Below are 27,286 nucleotides of genomic sequence, written 5' to 3' on the forward strand. Positions count from 1 at the left end.
GCCAAGCCTTACAATCAACACCAAACCAGTGTAGAGAACGTTATAGCAAGCAATGTTTATTAAAAAACAAAAAACCCCAAAACAAACCTACTACGAGAACTACACATAATTATATAAGGCCTATTTGATTAAACTACTATTGCTATTACTGTACAATATTGTACCAAAAAAAAGAGTGTACCTCTGTATGTACAACATTGTATATACAAAGTACATCCGAACACAGGATTCTCCAGTAATACAGAGACAACTATAAATAGATTTGACGTTACAGTCTTGTTTTTTTTTTTTTTTGTTTTTTTTTTCTAGTTTTTCGATGGACACAAAAATGCATATTTAACAATATTCCATTAGGACAAAACAAATCAACGCCACTCGGTCAGTCCACACACACGCCAAGCCATTCAAGTGCACAATGATTGATTGGGGATCAAAAACCGAGGGGGCGGCGTGGAACAAGATGGTCCCACCCCCTTCACAGCACAGCTGAGACAAAACACACCAACCACCCGGGTGTGTGTGTGTGTGTGTGTGTGTGTGTATGTGTGTGTGTACACACACATAAGAAGAGTCAATGTCTTTGCACTTCACTCACTGCAATCACAAGCACAATCCCTCCAGTTGTCATGATGAGGTAACAGCAACACAGATATATCAGGTAATACACATACAGTATACAGAATAAAAAATAACCTTTACAATTGTGACCCATGACCAGGTAGGGAGCATATAGGAATGAATTCATTTAGGTTTACCCGGGGGAGAGGAAGGGGCATGCGGAAGGGGAAATGAACCAGGGGGCAGAAAGGAGCAGGAGAAAATGAGCGTTGGTGGGCAAGAGATCTAAAAGCCCGAGTTGGACAGACTGTAGATGGACTTTGGCAAAGCAGTAATTGGCTACCTAAAAAAAAGAAAAGACGGGAGTTTTTCCAATTTCTTAAACCGACAAGGTGCAATTCTGAAGCGGTGTCGGCGCTGGCGAGAGTGATCTCCCCGACCTCAATCCATTCAAGTGTAAGAGGCCGTTTCCCCGTCTCGTTTTAACCGGGTCTTGAGGAGAAGCGATGTGGCAGGCAAGAGGAAAGCCAAAGCAAAAAAATTCTCCCCGCCAACTCAGTTCTCCACTGCGGGTTTCTTGGGAGTTCACGGGGGGTTTCGTTCCTCGAGGAGTTCAGGAGAATTCCTCTTTGCGGAGGAAGCTGGTCGGTCACTGGTGTTGGTACGGCCGTGAGTGGACAGAAGGCGGGCGGGGGGAAACATTTTTTTGCACCACCTGTTGTTCTTCCTCCATCCGGTCACATGTGCACGGGTGTGCGTACACTGAAGGCTGCCGCCATTGCACAGCTTTGATAAGACTGTATATTTCCTTCCCGTGTGTCCCAGCAGCTGTTGGCTGGTTCCCTTTATGAGCAGAGGTATACCCGAAGATAACGTCACTACAGGTGGGGGTGGGGGTGGTTGTGGGTGGATGTGTGGGCGGGGGGCAGGCGGTTCACACCCGGACGTGAATGTGCACAGAACATACATGCATATACACTCATACGTACAACCGTGCTCGCACCCTGACAGTTCAACATATTATCGTTACATATGCTGAGCATTAATAAACACCTGGAAGAGTGATAATAAAAGCAGTCTTAATGTTTAAGAATGCGTCGCATGAGGCGGTCGGTTGTGCTTCTATCTGAACACTCGTGGCGAGGGGGGAGGGGGGGGAGAGGGGGAGGGAGCCTGGGCTCCGTGCTTCCAGTTATCGCCGTGATTATCAAACGAACATACACACCGTTAAATCGATAAAAAACATATTTTTTTTCTTCCTGTTAAGTTCTAAGCGTATAGACAGAAGAGCGAGTTATAACTTGGTTCTATGTATAGCGACTGGGTCTCATAGCTGCGTGGACAGGCCTGCGGTGTCGAGGACGTCGCCATAACCGAGGCCGCCGCCCTGCGGCACCGGCATGCGAGGAGAACCTGAAAAAGCGTATAGCTGCCACCGAACGCCAGCACACACACACACACGCAACCTTCCCGGAGGGGGGGAGGGGGGTGGGTGGTGGTGGTGGAGGAGGGGGGTATCCGTGTGTGTGGGTTACGTTCCAACATTACATATATAAATGCTGGGTTTCGAAGGTCTCCTACGAAGAAGCAAAAGCTGCGAGAGACCCACGAGGCGACGCCTCCGTCTTGACAGGTTGTATTTTTTTGTCTTTATTGCTACAGGTTCAGACTTCCTGCCGCGGTGCCAGTGACGATATTACCGAACGACTCCCCTGCTGTGCTGAGTTTGGGCGGAGGACGTTCGAGGAGGCGCGAGATCTGTGGATCGATTTTTTTTTTCCCGCCCCGGCTTCAACGGAGCGAGCCCCTCGTCACTTTCGCCTCTTTCCATTTTTTTTTTATACACGTCCAAACTGTCTCTCCTGCCTTTTTTTTTTGGTTTGGAAATCACCGAGTCAGTGTGTCGAGTTTGTGAGGCGAGAGATTTAAGGTTAGCGTTTCACAGTCTGACCTCAGGAATCGAACACCCTATTCCTGCCCTGCATCGGAGGGGGGGGGGGGAAACAAAACAAAACAAAAACAACATTTGTCCCACCTACTATACATATTTAAATAGTTCTCTTCGTTCCTCACTCAGATCCGTGTGTAAAAAATAAGCAACACTCTCGCACACCAACACAAACGCACTCTCAAGCATCACAAACTAGTGTATGTATTAGGCTCCAAGTGGCTGCAGGTCTGGATGTGTCCCGTTTCCCTTATGTGGGCATCCGCCGAGTCCAGGCCGCCAGAAGAGAGGCGTCCCGTTGAGGAGGTTCGCTCGCCGAGGCTCCACGTTAAGATTTGTAAGGGATCGGGGACCGCCAGGGTGGGCAGAGAACGAAGACCCATCACAGCTCAGAGGGGGAAAAGGAAGTCAAGTGATTCACCTGGACACTGAGAAGTGACCGCTACATGCAGGTGGGGGAGTTAGGTGGTCCTATTTGGAATTAGTGAAGTGCTTTCAGCAACGGGGGGGGGGGGGGGCGGGGCAGAAGAGCAGTGTCAATCAAACGGGATGGCAGAATTACTTGAGAGTTGTTTTTTTGTTATTGTTGTGTTTTGTGTGTGTATATGAGTTCAGATTTGGGGACAGAGCGGCGCTCGGGAGGCCCTAGGCGGGGCAGGACTTGTTGTTCGGCTGAGGCGGGGGCGGCGGAGGGGGCGTGGGGGGCGCCGTGGAGGTCGGGGAGCCCATGGCGGGACTGCCACCCCCGCCGCTCTTTGGGAACACCACGGGCTTGGGCCGCGTGGCCGGGGGGCGGGGCTCCCTGAAAGAGGGCACCGAGGAAGAGAGGGAGGAGGAGAGGGAGGGGGAGGTGGTGGAGGGCAGCGGGCTCCGGGGCTGGCTCTTGGCCGGGCGGAAAGAGGAGGGCATGTCGCTGGCAGACGAGGCGCTCCGCTGGAGCGGGTGGGCATGCGCCGAGCTCCCCTCGCTGTCCCGCAGCAGACGGGAGTGGAGGGGGCTGGAGGGCTCCGATGCTCCTCCTCCTCCTCCTCCACCTCCTCCGCTGCCGCCGCACACCCCCTTCAGTTGCTCCAGCGTGTCCAGGACCACGTCGGGGGCGTGCGTGTGTTTGGAGGTACTCTGCCTCTCCAGCTCCCTCAGCTCGCTCAGGGCAGAGCTCATCGCCGCCTCGATGTCCTGCCAGACACACACAGTAAGTAGGTGTACACAGTAAAAATCAGCTCGGATAAACGTGAACGGTAAAGCGGAAGGGAGGTGCTGAAAAGAACGGAGAGTGGCACCTGTGAGCTGTGGTCCACCTGGGCGATGACCTCGGGCTCCAGCGGTCTGTGGTTGCTGAAACTTTTGGAGCGTCCAGCTGTGTTCGTCTTACGTAGCTGCGGGCTCTCCACCTAAACGGTCGTCACAGCCGCAAGTTAAAGTTGGCAGCACTCTATGGCCTTTAACAAATGCAATAAACAAGGGATGCACGCACGTACCAGCCAGTAATCAGTATCCGCTTAATAAAACTGGGTTTCGTCATTGCTGGAGATGAGGCCTACAATGGTTGTGTCGTCTGCGTATTTTATTATTTTCACAGAGCTATCCGTGGATGTGAGGTGGGTGGTGTAAAGTGAGAAGAGCCAGGGGGAGAGAACACAGCCCTGAGGAGCACCTGTACTGAGGGTAAGAGGGTGTGAGGTTAGGTTCTTAACCTTCACCCTTTGTGGCCTGTGGACTGGAGGTGTGAGAAAGCAAAGATGTTTTTGATGGCGAAGAAAAATCCACCCCATACACTTACGAAGTAGTCTGCGGTCGACATTAAGGAGATAACTGTGAGCCTCACTGTATACAGAGTACAGAGTACAGTAACCAGTTGAAGTGGGAAAATTGCTTTCTGTTTGAGTCTGCATTTGTAACCAAGAACTTTGTCTGTATTTCAGGAACGGACGAATGTGAAGAAATATCAAAGAGTAAACATCTAGCTCCCTTGCATTTCTTTAAAGTTGTGCAATTAAAATTGTTTTATTTCTAGAATGGCAAGATTTCAAACAGCTGAACATAGAATTTGTGGAAGCAGAACCACCAAAGAGTTGGTATTGGCCAATGTCTTTTCTCAATAACAGGAAATTGGTATCAGCCAGCACTTATATCAGTGCACCATTAGAATAGATGTCCATCCATTATCTGAGCCGCTTATCCAACTCAGGGTCGCGGGATGCTGGAGCCTATCCCAGCAGTCATTGGGCGGCAGGCGGGGAGACACCCTGGAAAGGCCGCCAGGCCATCACAGGGCCCACACACACACACATACACACACCTAGGGACAATTTAGTACAGCAGATTCATCTGACCATCTTTGGACTGTGGGAGGAAACCCACACAAACACGGGGAGAACATGCAAACTCCACACAGAGGACGACTTGGGATGATCCCCAAGGTTGGACAACCCTGGGGTTCGAACCCAGGACCTTCTTGCTGAATAGAATAGATAAATTAATTAAATTCGGTGCATTAACTTTTGGTGTCGTGAAATATAAACACGGTGCTTTGTTGGCTGCCAGTACCTTGGTTTTCAGAGAAGAGTGGCGTGTGACTGAGTTAAGGATGCTGTGAGCGCTGACGGGCCGTTTGTCAGTGCTCTCCTTCACCAAGGCGCCCCCTACAGGCAGAGAAGTCGTTCTCACGCCTCCTCCGGTGGCTCCTGGACTGGTACTCTCACTTTCTGATCCACGGAACGTTCTACGGATGCTGCCGGGCTCTGGGCGCTTCCTCATCCTGAAGAAGAAGGAGAATTTCAGTAAGATTATCTGTCATCCATTATCTATACAAGACCATCTTTGTTTCAACTGACTATAAAAAGTTTAAGGAGTTGGTCAGTGCTTAGGTCACAAAATTAGATTCTTAATTTCTTGGATTTGGCATCATCTGGGGCAAACAACAGCTTGTCCTCATACTGCGGATCCCAGCACGCCACGCGAAATGGCCTTAATCTTGAACATTGAACATCTTGAGTGCAAGTCACAATTTCTGACAGTCACAGACTTTGATGTAACACCAGATAATCCAGTAGTGTGGGTATCTTGGAGAAAGAACACCGCTCAACAATGTCAGCAAACACCAACAGTAATACTGAGCAACATACCAATCCAGCTCAAATGTTCAATTAAACCTAATTAAACGCTGTTTAGTTTTACAGTTGAACCCCGATCGCTGTCTCCTCTATATTTGACATTTGTCTTTGGTAGCGCTCCTTTTTGACACATTTCCTGTGCTAGAGTCATTACATTTTAATACTTGGGTGGGCGGTGGTGGTGGTGGTGGGGGGGTTGCAGGCGACCGGCACATCAACATAATATAGCATACAAAGGAGCAACTACAGAATGCTATGTGTGATTGTGTTTGTACAGCCTCACTTGTTCAGGTTGGCCAGGTAGATGTCAGCTACGTGGGCTCCAGTAGGCGAGGCAGCACTGCCCCTAGTGGACACTCTCTCCTCCAGCAAGTCCCTGGACTCCACATCAGGTTTAGGACTACCACGGCCCCCGTCAGACCTGAAACAACCCAGTAAAATCACTCATTACTACAACAAACTGTCCGGGATACAATCAACACTTTGAGGTGTCCGGTCTAAAATAACTTGGAAAACATAGCTTGTGGAGTGTTATCATAAACCGACCTCTACTGGTTAGTACTAGTATACAGCTAAATGCAGTAGATATGGGGCTTTCAGACAAGGCGATTCGTGCTGTGCTCATCGCTGGGTTCAGCGCGGAGGACAGAGCAAAATAGGCGGAGTTTTCAAATCTTCTAGCAGGACAGGTTCGCCATGTTATTGTTGCAAACAGACGAATCTGTCCCTGATATGTCTACTTGGTTGGAAACGTGTTTCCAAGATAGGGCTTTCCTCCCGAGGTCTCGATACAAGCGTAAACTTGCGTTGTACAATTCAGGGAATTCTGACAGACTATATATATATATATATATATATATATATATATATATATTTGAACAATGTGTTTATTGAATTTTCATTATACAAACCTCAGCATTTATTATGCAATATTGGCTAGTAACGGATTACATGTAATCGGGATTACGTAATCAGATTTCAAAAATAAGTAACTAGATTATAGTTACATCGTCAAGGATTACTTGATTACATCTTTAAAATATGGCAATTCTAAAATTTTGAAACCTTTTTTTCATGATAACCAATGCTCTATTAACTCAAAAAAGCGAGTCTGACACACGGGGTTTCTTGGACAAGTGCTCCGCTCAGTGATAGTGATGGGCAGAGCAATTCTTTTCAGTGTACTGAATCATTAGAATCAGCTCATTAAAAATATTTGTTCAGAAGAGTCATTCACCGAATCATTCAGCGCTTGACTGGAGCTCCGACTGTGTAGAGTCCCACTCACTGAACTGCAACACGGCCCAATGTTCAGCTCGCTAACTAGTGACCTGAGACCGGTTGTGAAGGATAGTCAAGTCAAATCAATTTTATTTGTATAGCCCATTGTCACAAATTACAAATTTGCCTCAGTGGGCTTTACAGCAACACAACATCCTGTCCTTGGACCCTCGCATCGGATAAGGAACAACTCGCTAAAGAAAACCCTTTAACGGAGAAAAAAGAGGAATTATAAGATATATGAAGAATATGTTAAGCCAGTGAGCTGAGAGTTGGGTAAAAGATACCGTTTGCACACTGAAAGCTGCTATAACAAAGTCCTACCCTGTTATGTACGGCGCACATATTTTCACGACACCTAAATTATAAAATATTTGGTACTACTTCTTTCTTCAAGACGAGAGGGAGAGGGACGGGCTTGAGGGACTCAGCAACTATTACCTATAGTTTGTGCCAGTACTGTTTGTGTGAGTGTAATTAGATTTGCCCAACTGTAAATGCTGAATATGCAAAATAGATTTTATTTGTATTGTGGAAATCAAATTTTTGAGGCTGCACCCATTTTTGTTTTTAGTATGAGGCGCAATATTTTCAATGTTTGATTTTGAAGTAATCCAAACGCTTTTCTTATCATTCAATCAATCAATTGGAGCAGTCAATAATCAATTTGTTAACCACATAAGGTCTATTCTGTATCAAATCTCATTAGGCCCATTATGTGATATTTAATGATCCTGAATATCATCTTTTTAGGCCTACTCCAAATATCCAATTGTGCCTATTAATTTTACTTACACCTTGTTAATGTGATAGGTGAGCCTGCTTGGTTTTTATTATTGCATTCCAGTCCGGTGTACAAGAAGGGAGCGCAATCAGGTGCAGCATTCAGTCTATTTAGTCTATTTCTGGCAGAAACCGTGAGTGTGGTAGAATTACCAACAAGCTCAAAAACGTGTACTGCAGACCTAAGTTGTTAAATGTAAGGCTATGGAAGAAATTATGCAAATTTATTTAGCTACCCAAATAAAATCTGCTACGGCCCAGTCTCTGGGTATTACAGACTGTATTAGAGAGACTGACACACACGTAACTTTTCCTCCATTTTGCCTTGCGTGCCTGGCTGGCTGCTTCTCTTATACTGGCTGCATGGGTAATTGTCACAGCGTGCTGCGCCCAACCTCGCGGACTGAAGCACTTGGGACATATAAATGTGTAGGACTGGATACCTATGACAGAGTTTAACCGGCAGGGGGTGATATTGTTCACTACGGGAAATGTATTAACAGGAAATGCAGATATTATGTTCACAAAGAAACAGGGTTTCGCCCTGGACTGATGTCTTCCATTGAAATGAAGCCATAGATTCTCATCGCGTCACAAAACTTACTCAGGTGTACGGTTACCCTTTAAAGTTCAAGTTTCGACAAAGTGGGTGAATGTTGCAGTAATTGCTACACCCGACGGACGAGAATGGAAACCTGACGTTTCAAAAAAACAGAAATGAGCTCATTTTTAATTAGCTGTTTCAATGTAGGGGGTTTTTCTGTCGTCGTCTCAACTGAGCAAAGGTTCAGAGTCGGGCAGCAGAGCAAAACGCATGCAATGTTATGATCCCTGATTGACTCTCGTGTTAAAACGCGATATCTGATTGCGTGAGCCGACTACAGGCTGTTGATATACGTAACTAAAATTCTACTTGGGCGGCAGGAAGAGGACATTGTAAAATGGATGCAAGAACAAAAAAAGCAGCACCAAAATCTTTCTTCAGGCTGCACCGTAACATGGACAAAGGAAGCTGCATTTCATATTTCATGCTCTTCGGTCACTTATCACTGGTGTGTGTGTGTGTGTGTGTGTGTGTGTGTGTGTGTGTGTGTGTGTGTGTGTGTGTGTGTGTGTGTGTGTGTGTGTGTGTGTGTGTGTGTGTGTATATGTTGCATGTCTTACGCGTCTTGGACCACAATGTACTGGTGCGGCACCAGTCCATCCACTCCGTTGTGTCGTCCCTCCCACCAGTCATCTGAGGCTCTCTGATACAGGAGCAGAGAGGCGCCCTTCTTAAACGAGAGCTCCCGATTGGTTCGGCCAGAGTAGTCGAACCGGGCGATGGCCTCGATGGGGTCAGACTCTGAAACAGCCAAGGAGCCTGAGATTCAGAGAAAGGGTGGACGGACAGACCGGGACGCGGTGTGACAGAGAGGCAGAGGCAGGACAAATGGGAGAGGGGGGGGGGCAGGAAAGAAGGGAAGCCAGATTAGCATCTAGCATGTTAGCGCTGTGCTGTCGGGTGATAAAATAGATGCTTAATTTGCTTACAGGTTGCTCAAAAAAGCAGCAAGATAAACACATTACAGGCAGCATGTACAGTACAGAGCAGGGATGGGCAACATGGTCCAGAAGGGTCCGACGTGGGTGCAGGTCTTTGTTCCAACCAAGGAGTTACACACCTGAGTCTACAAATCAAGGTCCTTAGCAAAGACTATTGGTTGACTACCAGAATCAGGTGTGTAACTGCTTGGTTGGAACAAAGACCCACACCCACACCGGACCCTTTCTGGACCATGCTGCCTATCCCTGGTGTAGAGTGATCTGAAAGGTTATTGCCAAAAGCACAGTAAAGTCTAAATAAGCACAGAGGTCCAAGTAAAGCAGGGTCCATGCCATAGGCTGGTGAGGAAAGAAAACTCAGTGAAGCTTTTAGTGCTAGAAGCAGGAGCAGCTGACGTGTGTGTGTGTGCCATATACCATCATCACTGTTGCGGGTGACCGAGATGGTGTCAGGAGCAGCTTCGTCCACCAGGGGGGGCTCACAGTGAGGACTGTCGCTGTGGCAGAGACACAGAAGGAGAGAGAGAGAGAGAGAGAGAGGAGGCTTTTGAAGACACAGAACTGATATGCCCGTTCTCCGGATGAATGACAGCATATGGCGATGACTCAGAGCCTGACCTCATATTCTCCTATGCAGCCGAACACAGCGAGTCACACACACCCCGGCGGCGCTCGGCACTGAGATCATAACCACTGCCTAGCGAAAACCTCAATGGTCACTGTGATATCATTTTTGTTCAGAATGGGACGCCCTCCTTGGCGCTCATGTTTGTGTGACAGAGAGAGAGAGAGAGAGAGAGAGAGAGAGAGAGAGAGAGAGAGAGAGAGAGAGAGAGAGAGAGAGAGAGAGAGAGAGAGAGAGAGAGTGTGTGTGTGTGGGATGAGCTCTCCTCTGCTCAGCTTTGATGTGTTATGAAAACCAGAACTTGGCCCACAGCATGAAAGCCCGGCGGTGCCAGCGTCATAATCTACTCCGTCACGCCACCTACGGCAGAGACGGGGGACCGCCGCTGCTGTTGAGAGTGTGACTTGTGCTTGACTTCATGTGATAACAGAAGATGGAGGTGGGCTGTGGTTGCAGAAACACCTCGTATTGGCCTTTTGTTACAGAGGAACTGGAATTTGGTTGTTGTGTCCATGAGACGGCCGTGTGTGTGTGTGTGTGTGTGTGTGTGTGTGTGTGTGTGTGTGTGTGTGTGTGTGTGTGTGTGACTGGACTTCGTCAGACTGTCCCAGGCTGGTGTGGTCAGGCGGTCCATTAATCTCCCATGTGAAACAGGGTAAGCTGATCCTCACCCCACCCCCCATCACCACGGTTCAGACCAGAACAGACAACCTGAGCCCCCATCGCTCCGCAGCACCTCCTAAATCAATCCCTTTGGACCTATACCCTTCTTTCTCTTTCTCCTCCTCCTCCTCGCTGTCTCACGGCCCTCTAGAGTAAGATAAATGTCTGGCTGAGAAACCCCCCCCCCCTTTTTTTCACCTCCCCCTGTGGTTGGGGCCCCATGTCCTGTCCCCCCAGTCCCCGATACAGCTGATTGGTCTCTCTCTGTCTGTCTCTCTGTCTGTCTCTCTGTCTCTTTTGCTCTCTTGTTCTCTTTCTCTCTCTCTCGCTCGCTCTCTACCAGAAGTCGTCGCCGGCTCCTGGGATGGTGTAGACGGGGCCCTGCAGGTCCTGTGGCCCTGGGAAGATGGCGTCGTGGTGGATGATGATGGTCTTGATGAGCTCGTTGACGTGGGCCTGGCAGGAGACCTGGTCGTTGCCCTCGGGGACGGACATCAGCGTGGGGCCAAAGCAGATGGCCAGGTTGTATGGGTCCATCATGTTGTCCTCGCTGTACTGAGACAGGCTGGGGGACAGAAGAAGGAAGAGGAAGAGTAGAGGGAGATGAGTGGACATTTTCTCACTGTTGCTACCTGCCCTCATCCACATATTAAAGTGAAACATTACAATTCTCTCGCTCTCTCTCTACCAGTATATTGTTTGGATACTGGTACCATCTACCTCAGGCATGTATATGTAAGTACCCTGCTAACATCTATTTCAGCATCTCTGATATATTCTCTGCACCACTGAGCCTTTTCACCTCTTATTTCACCTGTATATAGTCAGTCCTTGTGTATATATCTGAAGGTTGTAGTGTTGTTATTCTGATAAGTACACCGAGAGAGCCACGAAACCGGAGTCACATTCCATGTATGTGCAAACCTACATGGCCAACAAACATGATTCTCTCTCTCTCTCTCATCTTTCTCTTGGTTTCTCTCATCTCTCTCTGTCGGTCTCTTGCTCTCTCGGTCTCTCTCTCGCTCTCTCTCATCTCTCTCTGTCGGTCTCTTGCTCTCTCGGTCTCTCATCTCTCTCTGTCGGTCTCTTGCTCTCTGTCACTCTCTCTCCCAGTCTCTTTCTCGCTCTCTCTTTCTCGGTCTCTCTCTCTCTCTCTCTCTCTCTCGGTCTCTTGCTCTCTTGGTCTCTCTCATCTCTCTCTGTCGGTCTCTTGCTCTCTCGGTCTCTCTCTCTCTCTCTCTCGGTCTCTTGGTCTCTCGGTCTCTCATCTCTCTCTGTCGGTCTCTTGCTCTCTGTCACTCTCTCTCCCAGTCTTTCTCTCTTTCTCGGTCTCTCTCGCTCTTTCTCTGCCTCTCTTATCTCTCTCGCGGTCTCTTGCTCTCTCGGTCTCTCTCTCTCTCTCTGTCGGTCTCTCTCTCTCTCTCTCTCTTTCTCGGTCTCTCTCGCTCTTTCTCTGCCTCTCTCATCTCTCTTGCTCTCTCTCTGAACTTACTAGCTGATTTGCCGCCACCTTTGGTGGGCTGTATCAAAGCAGACTACACTGTCTAAGACAATGCGAATAACAACACTACACAGTTATTTTAGCAGATGCCACGGAAGACAGTAAATTCATGGACTGTTCATACACAATCCAGGGGACGACACAGAAGACCGCTCAGTATCATGGCTGCTAAAGTGGCGTTATCCCTACAACATGTGTATTCCCTCTGTAACTCCCACCATGTGAGCTGGCTTTGAGAGGAGGATTTACAGGAGGTCAGATAGTAATGCCTAAACCAGCCGGGGTCCATACCTCACCTTGGGACTGGACTACAGGGGTGTGACAAAGAAGGATGACGGGTGTGTTGATGTGTGTGCGCATGAGAAAAGAAGAAGCGAGAGTGCCGGGGGTCAGCGTAAATCACTTAACCAAAAGCAGAAGCTCCCCCGTCTGTCTTCAGCAGAGGTTTCTGGGGCCGCTCCGCTCACCCTGGAGTGTCAGGTTACAACTCACCAACACACCATTTCTTTATCGTGCTCTTTCCCTCCCGTATCCCCCCTTTACAAAGTCTCTGTTTACTGGAGGGTTTGGCCTGGATTCTGAGGATGGACTGAATGTGTGTGTGTGTGTGTGTTGTGAAATCAATGCATCGAAAAACAAAAAATCTTCCTTCTACATGTGTATTGAGTGCTAGATACATGCAACAAAAAATGTTTAAAATTGCCACAATAAGATGCGAGCATTTAAACTAGACCAGGAAAAAAATAAGAGGGGCAATTTTGCAGGTGTAAATGGTTTTTAGCATAGCCACCGACCTAAATTAAAGTACACCCAAGGCTCAGCACTTTCAGTTTTTACCGATTTTCACCGAAGAATACCCCGATTTTTCACCCGCATTTCATGTTCCCACGGATCCAAAAGTTGTTCCTGTTCGTGTGAGGTTATGTAACAGTGTCCTCTTGTGGCAAAATTCGGCATGCTGGATGGCTTTGAAAAAAATAAAAACCGAAAATGCCGAGCCTTGAGTATACTTCCCTCTGGATGTTTTCATTCCCGGCGCTGAAGATCATCTCTATGTGCAGTTCTACAGGAAGTGGTTTGAGTATTTCCCCTTCTCATTTCCCAAAAGTGCTGTCGGTCATGTGCTTGTAGGGACACTGGTGTCCAGGGTTGCAGCAACCACGCTTGCCAGTCGTGTTGGGGTAGAGCTGTTATTTCCTGACTCACAAAGTACCTTTATTGATAGCAAAGCTGTTTTGTCCATCATTTTCAATCGTCCCCCCCCCTTTTTTTCTGCCCAATTGTGTGCGTCTTTTCTGCAACTTACTGGTTGAGGAAGGCGAAGAGGAATCTCATGATGATGAGGGTTTTGCTGGGCAGAGACTGAAGAACCTTCCGGATGTGGACCGCCCGCTCTTGAAGGCTCTCCATCGCTGGAAGAGAAGACACGTGATGACACAACTCATGTCATACTCACAAATACACACACACAAACAAACATGTACAACAAAAACAAACAGAGGAAATGACACTCACAGACACAGGATATGAGGTCGTGAAAGACTTCCTTAGGGAAAAGGGCCTGGTCAAGTCCTCTAAAGTAGAGCTTCAAGACCCCAGCAATGGAGTCCATGTCATGGTCATTCTGGTCCCCCGCCAAAGGATCCTCCCCTACAACCAGAAGCGAGAAAAGAAGGAAAGGGAGGGAATGAGGACAGGGACAAGCCAAGAATCTGAACCAGTAGTTAAAGCCGCTACAAGGACTTTCGGATTTTTGTTGACATTGCGCACCCCTGTGGACAAAAGCGGTATTAGTGTTTTGCGCAAGCATCACCTCTCGGATCTAAACTCCCCAACTCGTAGCTTGTGTACTTGTTTTGCGGGCAAGACTAAAGGGATGTAGTGGCGTTTTGAGAACAACAGCAATGAGGTACTATATCTCTTAACTGCGGCCATGTTATTAAATCTGTGTGCTGGGAATCGTTTCCTCGGATTTTACTGTGAGTCCGACCCAGGGACGAGTATTTGGAATCGTTATAAAGCAATATCTAACCTTCTCACTGATGGTGTGAGGCATCAGAACTGAACTGAGACTGATGAATAATCTGTGGAAAAACTCGTCACAGACGCTTTAAAGACAATTGCGACTATAATGTCATATTGTCAAGGCTCAGCGTTTGCAGTTTTTGCCGATTTTCACACTGATTTTATGTTTACGCAGATCCAAAAGTTGTTCCTGTTCATGTGAGGTTATGTAACGGTGACCTCTTGTGGCGAAATTCGGCACGCTGGATGGCTTTGAAAAATAAAAACCGGAAACGCTGAGCCTTGGATATCGTACACCGGTTGTGTAGTCTTACCTCTTTCAAAGGCGTTCTTGATATCATTGACTTCCACCTGAGAGCCTGACACTCTGAAGATACCCTCATGCTGAAGACCTACAGACACACACACACACACACACACACACAGGTTTTAGTAAATATTCAAGATCATTATTGATACTGGATTACAGGATGCTCATCCCTGGTAGAGAAATAGACTCGAACATCTTGTATCTTCACAGTTTCAGGTAGTGACGGAGGTTAAAAAAAAGAAGAAAGGATAATAGCGGCGTGCCAGTTTCCCAGAGACAACCACATTGGGACAAAACGACAGAACCAATCGGCGTTCAGGACAGCTGATGCTGTGAACCAATCACGGAGCCGGAGAGTTTCCTCACCATGGCGACTGATGAAACGGATGCAGCTCTCCACCATCAGAGGAATGCCCTGACCTGAGTCCTAAACGGTGGAGGAGGGCAAAGAGGAAGAGACAGAGAGAGGAGGATTAAACTCCTACAGGAAAAAGGAATCTGAAGATGGATCTAGAAACACTTCTTGTCAGGGAGGTTTCGTGTTTGCATATGTCTGCAAACAAACATGCCATCGGCACGTCTACACACACACACACACACACACACACACACACACACACACACACACACACACAGGAAAAGGTATCAGACACGGATATGAAGCGGAGGGGAGAGGGTGGGTGCAGTATCCAGCTGTTGCTAGGCGACAGCTCCTTTTCTATTCCCTTTGTTTGTTTATAGAGCTTCTAGAGATCTCGACGAGGTCTCGCCAGCAAATAGAGGCCATAACACGCCACTGATGTTTTAATGTACTGATCTCCACAGCCACCCCCGGTGTGCTTCTAATAGATTCATATCCCACAACCACTCACAACGGACAAACAAGCGTCCTCACTGGAAGGCCACAGCTGGTGGCCATAGCACATTTCATACACAAGGGGGAGCCAGACACACTGGCTTTCCCGATAGAGCTGGTCTTGATCGCTAATCAATTACCGTATTGTCAGGACGAGCTCAGAATATTATAAATCTGCCCGAGCATGAATGTAAGTATTGTGACTGCCGTGGAAAAGGACAATAACAACCAAACAGGTACTGACATCTTTGTGCCTGTTGTTGTAATGGGGAGTGGGGCTGATGTGCATTACAAAACTGAAGTCAGACACACACACACACACACACTTCAAGGACAGATAATTACCTGCTTCCGAACTGCAGAGTTCCTCCTTCCACTGGGACGAGTAGGAGAGACAGAGCGAGAGAGAGAGAGAGAAACGGAGAGAACTCTATCATTATGTCTCCAGAGAGAGTCTATTTATAATCACAACTCTGGTAACGGTCTATTTGTATACACAGACACACATGCACACGTTTTGGGAATAACTAAAAACAGCAACGGGGAAAATCATACCCTTGGTCGCCAATAAATTAAGCATAAACACTGCTATGGTATCAGCACATGTTGTGAGAGAGAGAGAGGGGGGGGGGAGGAGGAGGAAAAGGAGGAAAATATTTCCTTCCTTCACCACACCTACCTGGCAAGGCAACAGTCGGTCTTCTGACCTGATGGACAGAAAGAGAGGGAGAAGTGTTGGGTTTAGAGAGAGTAACGAGAGGCCAAAGAGGTGGGTGAGAGAGGAAACGGCCACAGCTGGACACGAACAGAGACGAGAGACCGAATTCATGGTACACACACACACACACACACACACACACACACACACACACACACACACACACCTTGGGTTCTTCCTGTGGGACAGCGAGGTCCACATATATATTCAAACAAGAGTAGCCCCATGACACCGAACACAGCTGCCTCCAGATACAGCTTTGCCACTGTGACCTAGCCTTTGCAGCGCACCACACACACGCACACAGACAGACACACACACACTCCTTCACAAAACAAACCCCTCTGTGTTCATCAGACTTCATCTGGCTCCCCAGCATGGGTCCTCATGAGTCCTAGCATACAACGGAGCTCTCTGGGCACACGGCCCCTATATTATCAAGCCCCTCCTACTGGGGACCCTCCAGAAACACACACAGACACACACAGACACACACGGGACAAAGGGAGGATGTCTGTATGTGAGGAAGGACACTGATAGTAAAACTTACTCTCCCCCAGGGTCTTCTCGATGAGGTCATGCTTGGCCTCCAGTTTGGTGATTAAGTTCCTGCCCTCCAAGAACTCCTTCAGCTTCTACAACACACACACACAGACACACACACACACACAACTCTCAGTGTGTGCATTTCATCGTCACATATCGAGAGCAAGGCTCTTAAAAGGAAATGATCCCGACATTTCACTCCATTCCTTCCGCTATTTATATATTTATGTACACGTCTTGTAGGGACAACACTCCATCAGCCGCCACCATACCGAGCAATCTTCTGTCTCTGAAAGGCCACTGACATTACGCCTATAATCATTATTACATGAACCTATATCATGCCGTTGACTGACAATGTGAATCGCTGTCTTTGTACAGCGGTTGGTGGCGTCGGCTTGTTATTCACGGTTTCTTCTTCTTCTGAGGCAGCCCACCGCAAGTCGCTGCAAACCAGCAAGAAAGAGGTGCAGTTTTCACATTCACGGATTGACTGGCAGACACATTTCCGTACAATTTTGGCAAGCGTCTATGAGACACACTGCAGACTGCACACACACACACACACACACACACACACACACACACACACACACACACACACACACACACACACACACACACACACACACACACACACACATCTATCCCAACAGTCATTGGGCGGCAGGTGGGGAGACACCCTGGACAGGCCGCCAGTCCATCACAGGGCCCACACACATTCACACCTAGGGACAATTTAGTACGGCCGAGTCACCTGACCTACATGTCTTTGGACTGTGGGAGGAAACCGGAGCCGCCGGAGGAAACCCACGAAGACACGGGGAGAACATGCAAACTCCACACAGAGGACGACCCGGGACGACCCTCCCAAGGTTAGACTACCTCCTCTTGCTGTGAGGCGACCACGCTAACCACTGTGCCACCGTGCCCCCCCCCTACACACACACATATATATATATATATATATATATATATATATACATATACACACACACACATGTATGAGTGGGGGGGGGGGTAATGTTGAAGATTTTTTTTATTGTTTCCCTTTGAGGCTCCCACCTGTTTTCCACTGTTCTACTGAGGCTGTAATGAGGCTGTGCCGTGCTGGCAAGGAGTCGCGTGCACGGCTCTCGTTTGTGTTTCCATTAGCACTGGTGCTGAAATCAGCACTAGGAAGTCCCGCATGCAATAACAACAAAGACCACAACTAATGGCGCCATCCGTCTACACAATGCACGTGACACTGGCGCCAGCATCTCCTCCACTGACCGTGACACAGATTCAAACATATTTCGTTTTGTTTTCCTGAGCAAAACCAACAAACCCCTGCTGGTTGCAATTTCAGCACACGCTGTAGGATCAGCGCAGGATGTGATAACACTGCTGTAGGATAGCAACACCGCATCAAGATGTGGCGGCACGGTGGTTAGCACTGTCGCCTCACAGCAAGAAGGCCCTGGGTTCGAACCTCGGGGTTGTCCAACCTTGGGGGTTATCTCAGGTCGTCCTCTGTGCGGAGTTTGCATGTGCTGCACGGCGGCTGCCCGCTGCTCCTAGCTACACAGCTAGGATGGGTTAAATATAGAGCCTGATTTCCCTTACAGGGATCAATAAAGTATATCACAATCAAAATAAATACATAAATAAATGAAAAACCTCACTGGATGTGACGAGAATATAAAACCAATCACTGAATACCAATGTCATTACGTAAGCCCTCCCACCGGCACAACTGGGCCGCGTTTGTTGTCCAATGGCGCCGAAAACCCAGAAATGAGCTCAGCTTGGAACCATTCCATGCCAAACCGTATGCTAATGGAAACGCCATTGGAAGGTTTCTTTCCATACTCTGTCTTGTTTGCTCTTGCTACGAAAAAGCACAATCTGTCTCATAGAAGTTTCCACCCCGCTGAACGGGCCCGCGACTAGCAGAATCTGCTACGCGTCGATTGAGAAAACCGCGCGGCGACGCGACCGGTACTGACCGTGAAGTAAAACTGCTCGGTCTCCTGCTGGTTGGCCCGGCGCTTGGCCAGGCTGGGCTTGCTCAGGAAGGACTCGCTGACCGTGGACTTGACCGACTCCATGCTGTTGCTGTGGTGGAAGCACTCGGACACGTCGTAGTCCTCCACTGTCACCATGTCCTGGATGGTGGACAGAGTGGCCTCCATGGTCTTCTTCACCTAGGGCGGACGGTGAAAACAAAAGAATCAGACGGGACGAGGTGCGAGACAACAGCTGTGACAGGCAGGTGGAGTAAATATGACACTCGTGTGACTGTGAGGTTTTACCGTAAGCTGTATTTGCACGGGATTTTCATCTTGGGACCCTATGCAATTGAATTATTCCCTGATCCCTGCATTTTTTTTTGCTACGGATTTGCACAGGATAAAGCGAAGTATGAAAATTGCTTATATTCACCTGTGCCAAAGCAAATATTAAGCAATAGCAGTTGCTGACAGGGCTGCATATGGACAGAAAGAAGGATGTATCTCATACTTGCACGCATCCAAGCCCATCTCACTATACTTCAAGCTGTCAAGATGTCTGTATATCGACGTCCATGTTGAGGTATAGCAGTTACTATCGGGGGACCTCCGTCTTCACGAGATAATGGTCGGGCAATTTGCGCCGGAATGTTTTACTTGATAAATTACAGACATGACACACTCGCACGGGATGAAAATTAAGGACAATCTCTGCAATTATTACAAATTACCGGACCTCTCCACGTAACGGGAATCCCTTGCGACTAGACCTAGAGGGATATACCGAAGGCGACAGGAGGGGGAGAACAGCACAGATGGATTGCACCAGAAAGAGAAAAATTGAAAGATGAATCAGGAGCGAGAGAGAGAGAGCGAGAGAGAGAGAGAGAGAGAGAGAGAGAGAGAGAGAGAGAGAGAGGGAGAGAGAGAGAGAGAGAGAGAGGGAGAGAGAGAGAGAGAGAGAGAGAGAGAGAGAGAGAGAGAGAGAGAGAGAGAGAGAGAGAGGGAGAGAGAGAGAGAATGCTGAAAGAGAGCTGTAGGTGTTGGACAGTTATGACAGGTAAAGCCACAGGAGGACAGGGTGATGAGGTGGAGGAGAGAAGTAGAGGGGGATTAGCATGATAATGCGGCAGGCAGGGGACGTCTGACCTCTTCGTTCTCTATCTTGAGGGTGGAAAGGCGGGACTGCAGCTGTTGACACCTCTGGAGCAGCTCGCTCTCCAACGGCTGCTGAGCGCACATCACACCCATCTGCAAACACACAAAGCACAGCTGAAAGACCCGACCAACACGGCCTCCACGTCGCACAAATACTCTGCCATGTACTACATACAAACAGAATGTATTTACTGCATACTAACAGTACTATTTACTGTTTAGTACTTACTATCCATTAGAACAAGTTTAGTACATATTACAAATATTTTATGCTATCTTCAGTCAATCAGCAGACATGATGGCAAGTGGATACGCTTTATGCATCCTATATCTCTATTGTCATCTCATCTCATCTCATCTCATCATCAGCCGCTTCTTCGGGGCTGGGTCGCGGTGGCAGCAAGCTAAGTAGGGCACTCCAGACGTCCCTCTCCCCAGCAACGCCCTCCAGCTCCACCTGGGGGATCCCCAGGCGTTCCCAGGCCAGATTGGACATGTAGTCCCTCCAGCGAGTTCTGGGTCTACCCCGGGGTCTCCTCCCAGTTGGACATGCCCGAAAAACCTCCAAAGGGAAAGCGCCCAGGAGGCATCCTAATCAGATGCCTGAACCACCTCAACTGGCTCCTTTCGACGCGAAGGAGCAGCGGCTCTACTCCGAGATCCCTCAGGATGTCCGAGCTCCTCACCCTATCTCTAAGGCTGAGCCCAGACACCTTATGGAGGAAACTCATTTCAGCCACTTGTATCCGTGATCTCACCCTTTCGGTCACTACCCAAAGCTCATGACCATAGGTGAGGGTTGGAATGAAGATTGACTGGTAAACTGAGAGCTTTGCCTTCCGGCTCAGCTCCCTCCTCACCACAACGGTCCGGCACAACATCCCCATTACTGCTGATGCTGCACCAATCCGTCTGTCAATCTCCCGCTCCATCCTACCCTCACTTGTGAACCCCGAGATACTTGAACTCCTTCACTTGAGGCAACAAATCATCCCCAACCCGGGGGGAGCAATCCACCATTTTCCGGTAGAGAACCGTGGCCTCAGACTTGGAGGTGCTGACTCTCACCCCGGCCATTTCACACTCAGCTGCCAACCGCCCCAGTGTGCGCTGGAGGTCGCGTTCTGATGAAGCCAACAAAACCACATCATCTGCAAAGAGCAGAGATGCAATTCTGAGGTTCCCAAAACGGACACACTCCTCACCTTGGCTGCGCCTTGAGATCCTGTCCATGAATATCACAAACAGAATCGGAGACAAGGGACAACCTTGTCACCGATCTCTATTGTCTCTATTCTATCTCTAGTGTAACCAGGCAAAATCATCTTTTTCTTTTTGTTAGACTGATAGCCTTATGCAGTCTCTTGACCATCCATACTCCCACAATCCCTCATACTCCATACCGTGTCTCCCATGTGGGACTGGAAGTCAAAGCGGGCCGGGGGACAGAAGACGTTGTTATAGGTCTCCATCAGTTTCTGTTTGTCCCCGTTGGGCTCAAGACTCTCTGCGGCTCCCTCCAGACTTTCCAGACCAGTGTGTTTGGATGTCTCCACATTCAGCTCGGCAGACAGGTAGGTCCTCAGGGCACGATGCAAGCTGGCATGGTAGCCCAGGTCACAGCACTGTCAAGTGCGTGCACGCACACACACACACACACACACACACACACACACACACACACACACACACACACACACACACACACACACACACACACACACAAAGAGAGGGGAGTTGGCATGGCATGTTAACATTTTCTCTGATAGAATCCTCAATGCCGATAGTGTAATATACAAGGAAATCTAAATCCAGCTTTACTCTGGTACTTCCTTCTTTGGAAAAATAATTTTCTAATAAGGGAGAATAGCAAGTTCAGTCAGCTTTGGTATCTTATTCTACATTCTTTGTTCCACCTTCGTCATAGTGGGGGAAATGAGTGGCCTCTAGGAATCAGAATCCATGTTTATTGGCCATGTACAGGGGTGGCTAACCATGTGCCATGGAGAGCCATGTGTATGCAGGTTTTCGTTCCAGCCGGACTCCACACCAGGTGATTTCACTACTTAGCAGCCCTTCAACCCAAGAGGAAGAACGTTATCAGTGAAATGGCACATGGTTAGCCACCGCTGGCCATGTAGGTTTGCACATACACGGAATTTGACTCCATTTTGTAGCTCTCCAAGTGTACTAAACATAGAATAATAACACTACAACACAACAATCCTCAGATATATACACAAGCATTGACTTATACAGGTGAAATCTGAGGCGTTAAGGTGCCGTGGTGCAGAGAATATATGTTGAAATAGATGTTAGCAGGTTACTTACATACATGCCTGAGGTAGATGGACATGACTAAGCATACCAGTATATGTACAGTGTAGAGTACAGTAGCTATATACAAAATGGTTGGATTTATTTGACAGCGGTAAGTGTTCATTTGAAGGACAGCCCCCGGAAAGAAACTGCTTTTATATCTGGTCGTTTTGGGGTACGGTGCTCTGTAGCGCCCCCCACAGGGGAGGAGTTGGAACAGGTTGTGACCAGGGTGTGATGGGTCTGCAGTGACGCTGCATGCCCCCTTCCCGAGTCTGGAGGTGTACAAGTCCTGAATGAAGGGGAGGTTGGCACCAATGAGTTTCTCTACAGACCGAACTGTCTGCTGTAGTCTGATCCTGTCCTTGTTTGGTGGCCGAACTAAACCAGACAGTGATGGACGTGCAGAGGACAGACTGGATTATTGCAATGTAGAACTGAATCAACAGTTCTCGAGGCAGGTTGAATTTCTTGAGCTTGCAGAGAAAGTACATCCTCTACTACTACTACTACTACTACTACTACTACTACTACTACTATTGGCTGCTCCCGTTAGGGGTCACCACAGTGGATCATCCGTTTCCATCTCTTCCTGTCCTCTGCATCTTCCTCTGTCACACCAGCCACCTGCATGTCCTCCCTCACCACATCCATAAACCTCCTCTTTGGCCTTCCTCTTCTTCTCTTCCCTGGCAGCTCCATATTCAGCATCCTTCTCCCAATATACCCAGCATCTCTCCTCCACACATGTCCAAGCCATCTCAATCCCGCCTCTCTTGCTTTGTCTCCAAACCGTCCATCATCACCTGAGCTGTCCCTCTAATATACTCCTTCCTAATCCTGTCCTTCTTCGTCACTCCCAGTGAAAGAGCCTTTTTGATGACGGTGTCAATGTTGGATGCCCACCTTAGGTGCTGGGAGATGGTGGAACCCAGAGAGGCAGAAAGCAGAATAGCCTCATAGGATCTGATCCTGAACCAGCGGAGGCACTCGAGTGATTTCAGAAGGGAGGAACCTCGTTTGAGAATGTGTCGGTTCTCAAGGAAACGTTTCTCTTGACAACCTCTCCTGATTTGAATGACCAAGAAATGTTCTAGGACATTTCCCCTCGCTTTTGCTTGGATAACCACGACAGCCGTTGCCTACAGAATGACATACTATTCAGTGGAAACATCAACTGCCTCTGTTTGGACCGTGCAACTTTTTAGCCGGCCACTCAAGCACTGCAATTTCAGCAGCTAGAAATATGGCTAAAAAATATGCAATCTCAGTTAAAAAACAGGCTAAAAGTGTGCAATCCCTGCAAATCCCAGTCGAAATATGATTTTAATAACCTCACTGAACAACCTAATCATAACCTACCACAACCTCAGCAATATTTCCAAGCCATGCGATCCATTTGATCATCTTCCACGTGTTTTCCATGACCGGAAAACCAGTCTTTACATTTCCAGGTTTTCCGGGACGCGTGAGAACCCCGAGAAACATGGGACGCGTGACACCAGCACACACACTGCGTCGCCTATTCGTCGCGACACCGTTTTGATTTAAAGGTGCGCGCCGTCAGCCGGGACATGAGAAAAGGCGACGCCGTGGTTTATCGGTCCGCCCTGCCAGCAAAAGCGATGCGTCGTTTTTCAGCTAACTCGTCTTTGCCAGGGGCTCCGCCACAGGCCGCCAACTAGAAACAACGAGCCCTGCACCGGGCGCCGCACCGAGAGGCAGAGGGAGGGGGAAAGGGAGAAGAAGAGGGACAGCGACGTCGCCGAGAGCCCGGCGAGCGGTCCTCGTTAGCGAAGCGCTGATGCTAACGCAGTGTGATGTGCCGAGAGGCCGCCGCTCGACAAGATGCAGGGACGCGGGGACAAACACACACACACACACACACACAGGTGGGCACACGCCATGATGACACACAAATGCACACACACACAGATTTAAAGGCGCGCGTGTGTACACTCACGTTAATGATGTCGGACAGGTCGTGGATGTAGTACTTGAAGACGCAGCTGTTGGTCGCTTCCAGAGCGAGCAGGTACTCGTTTCTGGCCTTGATGGCCTTCAGCCTGTTCTCTGTGTACTTAGCCTGCCTCTGTTAGAGCGAGAGAGAGAGAGAGCGAGAGGGAGGGAGGGAGGGGGAGAGAGGGGGAGAGGTCAATAGATTCACTCAAGAATGAAAGAAGGGAATCCCGATGAAAAAGGGAACCACAGGACGGATCACAGGGGGAGAAAAGGTGGGAGGGAGGGAGGGAGGGAGAGAGATGATAGGTGTTAGAGTGAACACGGCCACATATTGATTAAGGGTACTAAGTGGTGCAGAACCACGCCGCCGTGACAGACCCCAGCTGTGGTCGACGAGCTTCGTAATAAGCCAGTCCTACTCTCATACATCATTCATAAGCTAGCGTGTACGCACACACACACACACACACACACCATCATCATCATCATCATCATCATCAGTGGTGACTAGGGGTCGAGTATGACTGTCCTCCTTCTAGGCCCTTGCAGGAGGACGCCTGTGTGTGACAGCTTTTTACGTGGCTGAGCCGCCTGCAGCCACCACACGGTCCTTGGCAGGGGGGGTGGCCAGAGTCCAATGGCGTGGAGAACCAAGACGATTGGGGACCACCCTCTGGTGCAGCCTTCATCCGCCTTCACTGACATCGTCTTCCGCCAGGTCCGCTGTTGAGGTCTTCGTTGGCTCGCGCTTCGTCTGGAACCTCCACCCTTGACATATCCGCCCTTGGGCGACCCTACCAGGAGCCAGGCGCCGGACGGCATAGCTCTTGGGATCATTGGTACACGCAAGCTTCTCCACCACAACAAGGTGGCGATCCAGGAGAAGACACACACACACACACAACCACACACACACACACACACACACACAACCACACACACACACACACACACACACACACACAGAAAAGCCCCTCACCAACAGGTGTGGGTCCCTGTTGGATAGAAAGCCGTCTTATCGTTCCTTCCCTCCTTCCCCATTGTTCCTACCTTCTCCTTCATCTTTTCAATCTTCTTCACGCTGGAGCGTCGGACGTGCTTCTCCTCCGTCTTGATGCTGGCCAGGGTGTCTGGGGAGCGCGGTGTCTGTTTGTCGTCTTGGCGACCGGAGCGTCCCATCTGCTTCTCCTCCTGCTTCTCCGCCTCCTTCAGCTTGGACTCGGCGTTGATGCTGTCGGTGTTGTACATGTGGTAGGTCTTCATCACCTGGGAAGGCAGGGAGGAAGGGAAGAGCTTGGTGAAGAGTGTGCGCTCGCCTGACTTTGTGTGTGTTTGTGTGCGTTCCAGTGGTTCTCCCCTCGCATGGTTGGCTCTGCATCAAAAACTGTCAGCCTGCATTAAAGCCATCGGCATCACACGGACCAGGTGGAGCTCTGCAGCTGCTGCCCCCCCCTCCACCACACACACACACACACACACACACACACACACACACACACACACACACACACACACACCCGCCCCCGCCCCCCATCCACGCATGCCTTTGAGAGCTTGACACCAGACAGATTTCTTGGAATGCCTGAACCTCCACCTTCCATAGAGGCTAGCAGCACTAGCATTCCACAGCACTCCCAGGGATCGCTGCGTGCACTCACACACACAGACGCACACAGACACACAGACACACACACACACTTGCACATGGAAGCAGGAGATGTTGTGCGAATCAAACACACGAAACACAGGCTTCGAGAGGCTGTGCAGCGTCAGCATTTGTCGAGTGACCACCTCCAGGGTGGTCATTATAACGCTCTATAATGCTCTGTTCTAATGCTCATCTCCTCCCCATAGACTCACACTGGTCTGTGGTGTGTGTGTGCGTGCGTGTGTGTGTGTGTGTGTGTGTGTGTGTGTGTCCGTCTATGACACCAGTATGAGTCAGACTAGCTCTATTTCTGCCTCTTACTATATACTATAATTACAGCATCAGACTGCTTTTATGGGCTTGACCCTGGTAAAACTATACAGTTAGACGACTGCCCCCACACACCCTCCCACACCCCCACCCACCCACCCACCCACACACGGTCTTGTTGCCACGGCTCCCGAGACATATCTAAATCGCACTGACGCATCCGACAGCGTGAGAAGACCGATGCAACCGACAGCTGGTGATGACGGCTGACCTTCACTTTCACCATCAGTGACCCGATAGGACCGTAGAATCGATAGGAAAGCACACAGCCTACCACATGTTGTCGTCCAGGTCATCTGACGGCACCACGGCGCCATCATGCTTCTGGACCACATTTAAGCGGGCTTTTGTCGCCTTACTGTTTGGACCGATTTTGCCCGCGGCATTTAGGCTATCAAAGTTACTATCATCTTTTTTTTTTTTTTTTGGATTTTTTTCCTCTCCTTTTTTCTCCCCAGTTGTATTCGGCCAATTACCCCACTCTTCCGAGCCGTCCCGGTCGCTGCTCCGCCCCCCTCTGCCGATCCGGGGAGGGACGCGGAATACCACATGTCTCCTCCGATACACGTGGAGTCGCCAGCCGCCTCTTTTCACCTGACAGGGAGGAGTTTCGCCAGGGGGACGTAGCGCGTGGGAAGATCACGCTATCCCGAGCAGGCGCCCCGACCGACCAGAGGAGGCGCTAGTGCAGCGACCAGGGCACATACCGGCTTCCCACCTGCAGACACGGCCAATTGTGTCTGTAGGGACGCCCAACCAAGCCGGAGGTAACACGGGGATTTGAACCGGCGATCCCCGTGTTGGTAGGCAACGAAATAGACCGCCACGCTACCTGGATGCCCCACTATCATCTCTTAAAACACTTCTTCTATGGTATTTTTAATCGCAAGGCCTGTTGCCATTACGCATTCCTTCTGTCGCTCCCAACAGGTGGGTTTCTACCATTTCACTGTACCGTTTCTATGTCTTTTATTCATCTTCACTGACCTCATCAATCTTCCAACACTTAATGCCATATCTTTTATTTTCCTTGGTTGTTCAATGCTCTGTAACTTTGTTGTAAAAAGTAATTATTTATCATCCATCCATCCATCCATCCATCCATCCATCCATCCATCCATCCATCCATCCGTCTGTTTGTTTGTTTGTTTGTTTGCGGGATAGGCTCCAGCATCCCCACGACCCTGAGAGCAGGATAAGCGGTTTGGATAAAGGATGGATGGATATTATGTTTATTATTAATAGTGAAAGATGTTGTATGATACACCATGATACCTCACACAAGATGGTGTATTAACAGTGTGTGTGTGTGTGTGTCCATTAATGTGGTGTTTGTCTTACCGTATAGAGTTCATTGAGTACTTTCATGAGGTCCTCTTGTAACTGTATGCCCACCTCCT

The 27,286-nt window shown here is 49.0% G+C and overlaps 1 protein-coding gene across 2 annotated transcripts; it reads right to left on the minus strand.

The window, feature by feature from the left end:
• Positions 1-276: 276 nt before the first annotated feature.
• On the minus strand, positions 277-27,286 carry srgap2 (SLIT-ROBO Rho GTPase activating protein 2). 2 transcript variants are annotated; one of them, XM_056275452.1, is made up of 20 exons: positions 27,228-27,286; positions 24,959-25,174; positions 23,910-24,038; positions 21,031-21,252; positions 19,619-19,720; positions 18,467-18,664; positions 16,480-16,564; positions 15,891-15,918; positions 15,557-15,587; positions 14,722-14,782; positions 14,360-14,437; positions 13,536-13,670; positions 13,327-13,432; positions 10,857-11,081; positions 9,646-9,725; positions 8,848-9,028; positions 5,903-6,040; positions 5,054-5,264; positions 3,787-3,897; positions 277-3,682 (listed from the first exon to the last, which is right to left on the minus strand). In XM_056275452.1, exons 1-20 carry the CDS (start codon positions 27,252-27,254, stop codon positions 3,152-3,154), a joined length of 2,895 nt encoding a protein of 964 aa, XP_056131427.1. In that variant the 5' UTR covers positions 27,255-27,286; the 3' UTR covers positions 277-3,151. The 2 variants fall into 2 exon arrangements, with proteins under 2 accessions (XP_056131427.1, XP_056131426.1); XM_056275451.1 differs by having other exon boundaries at positions 8,848-9,046.

The sequence above is a fragment of the Lampris incognitus genome, chromosome 2, assembly GCF_029633865.1.
Source record: "Lampris incognitus isolate fLamInc1 chromosome 2, fLamInc1.hap2, whole genome shotgun sequence".
In the NCBI taxonomy this organism is placed as follows: Eukaryota; Metazoa; Chordata; class Actinopteri; order Lampriformes; family Lampridae; genus Lampris; species Lampris incognitus.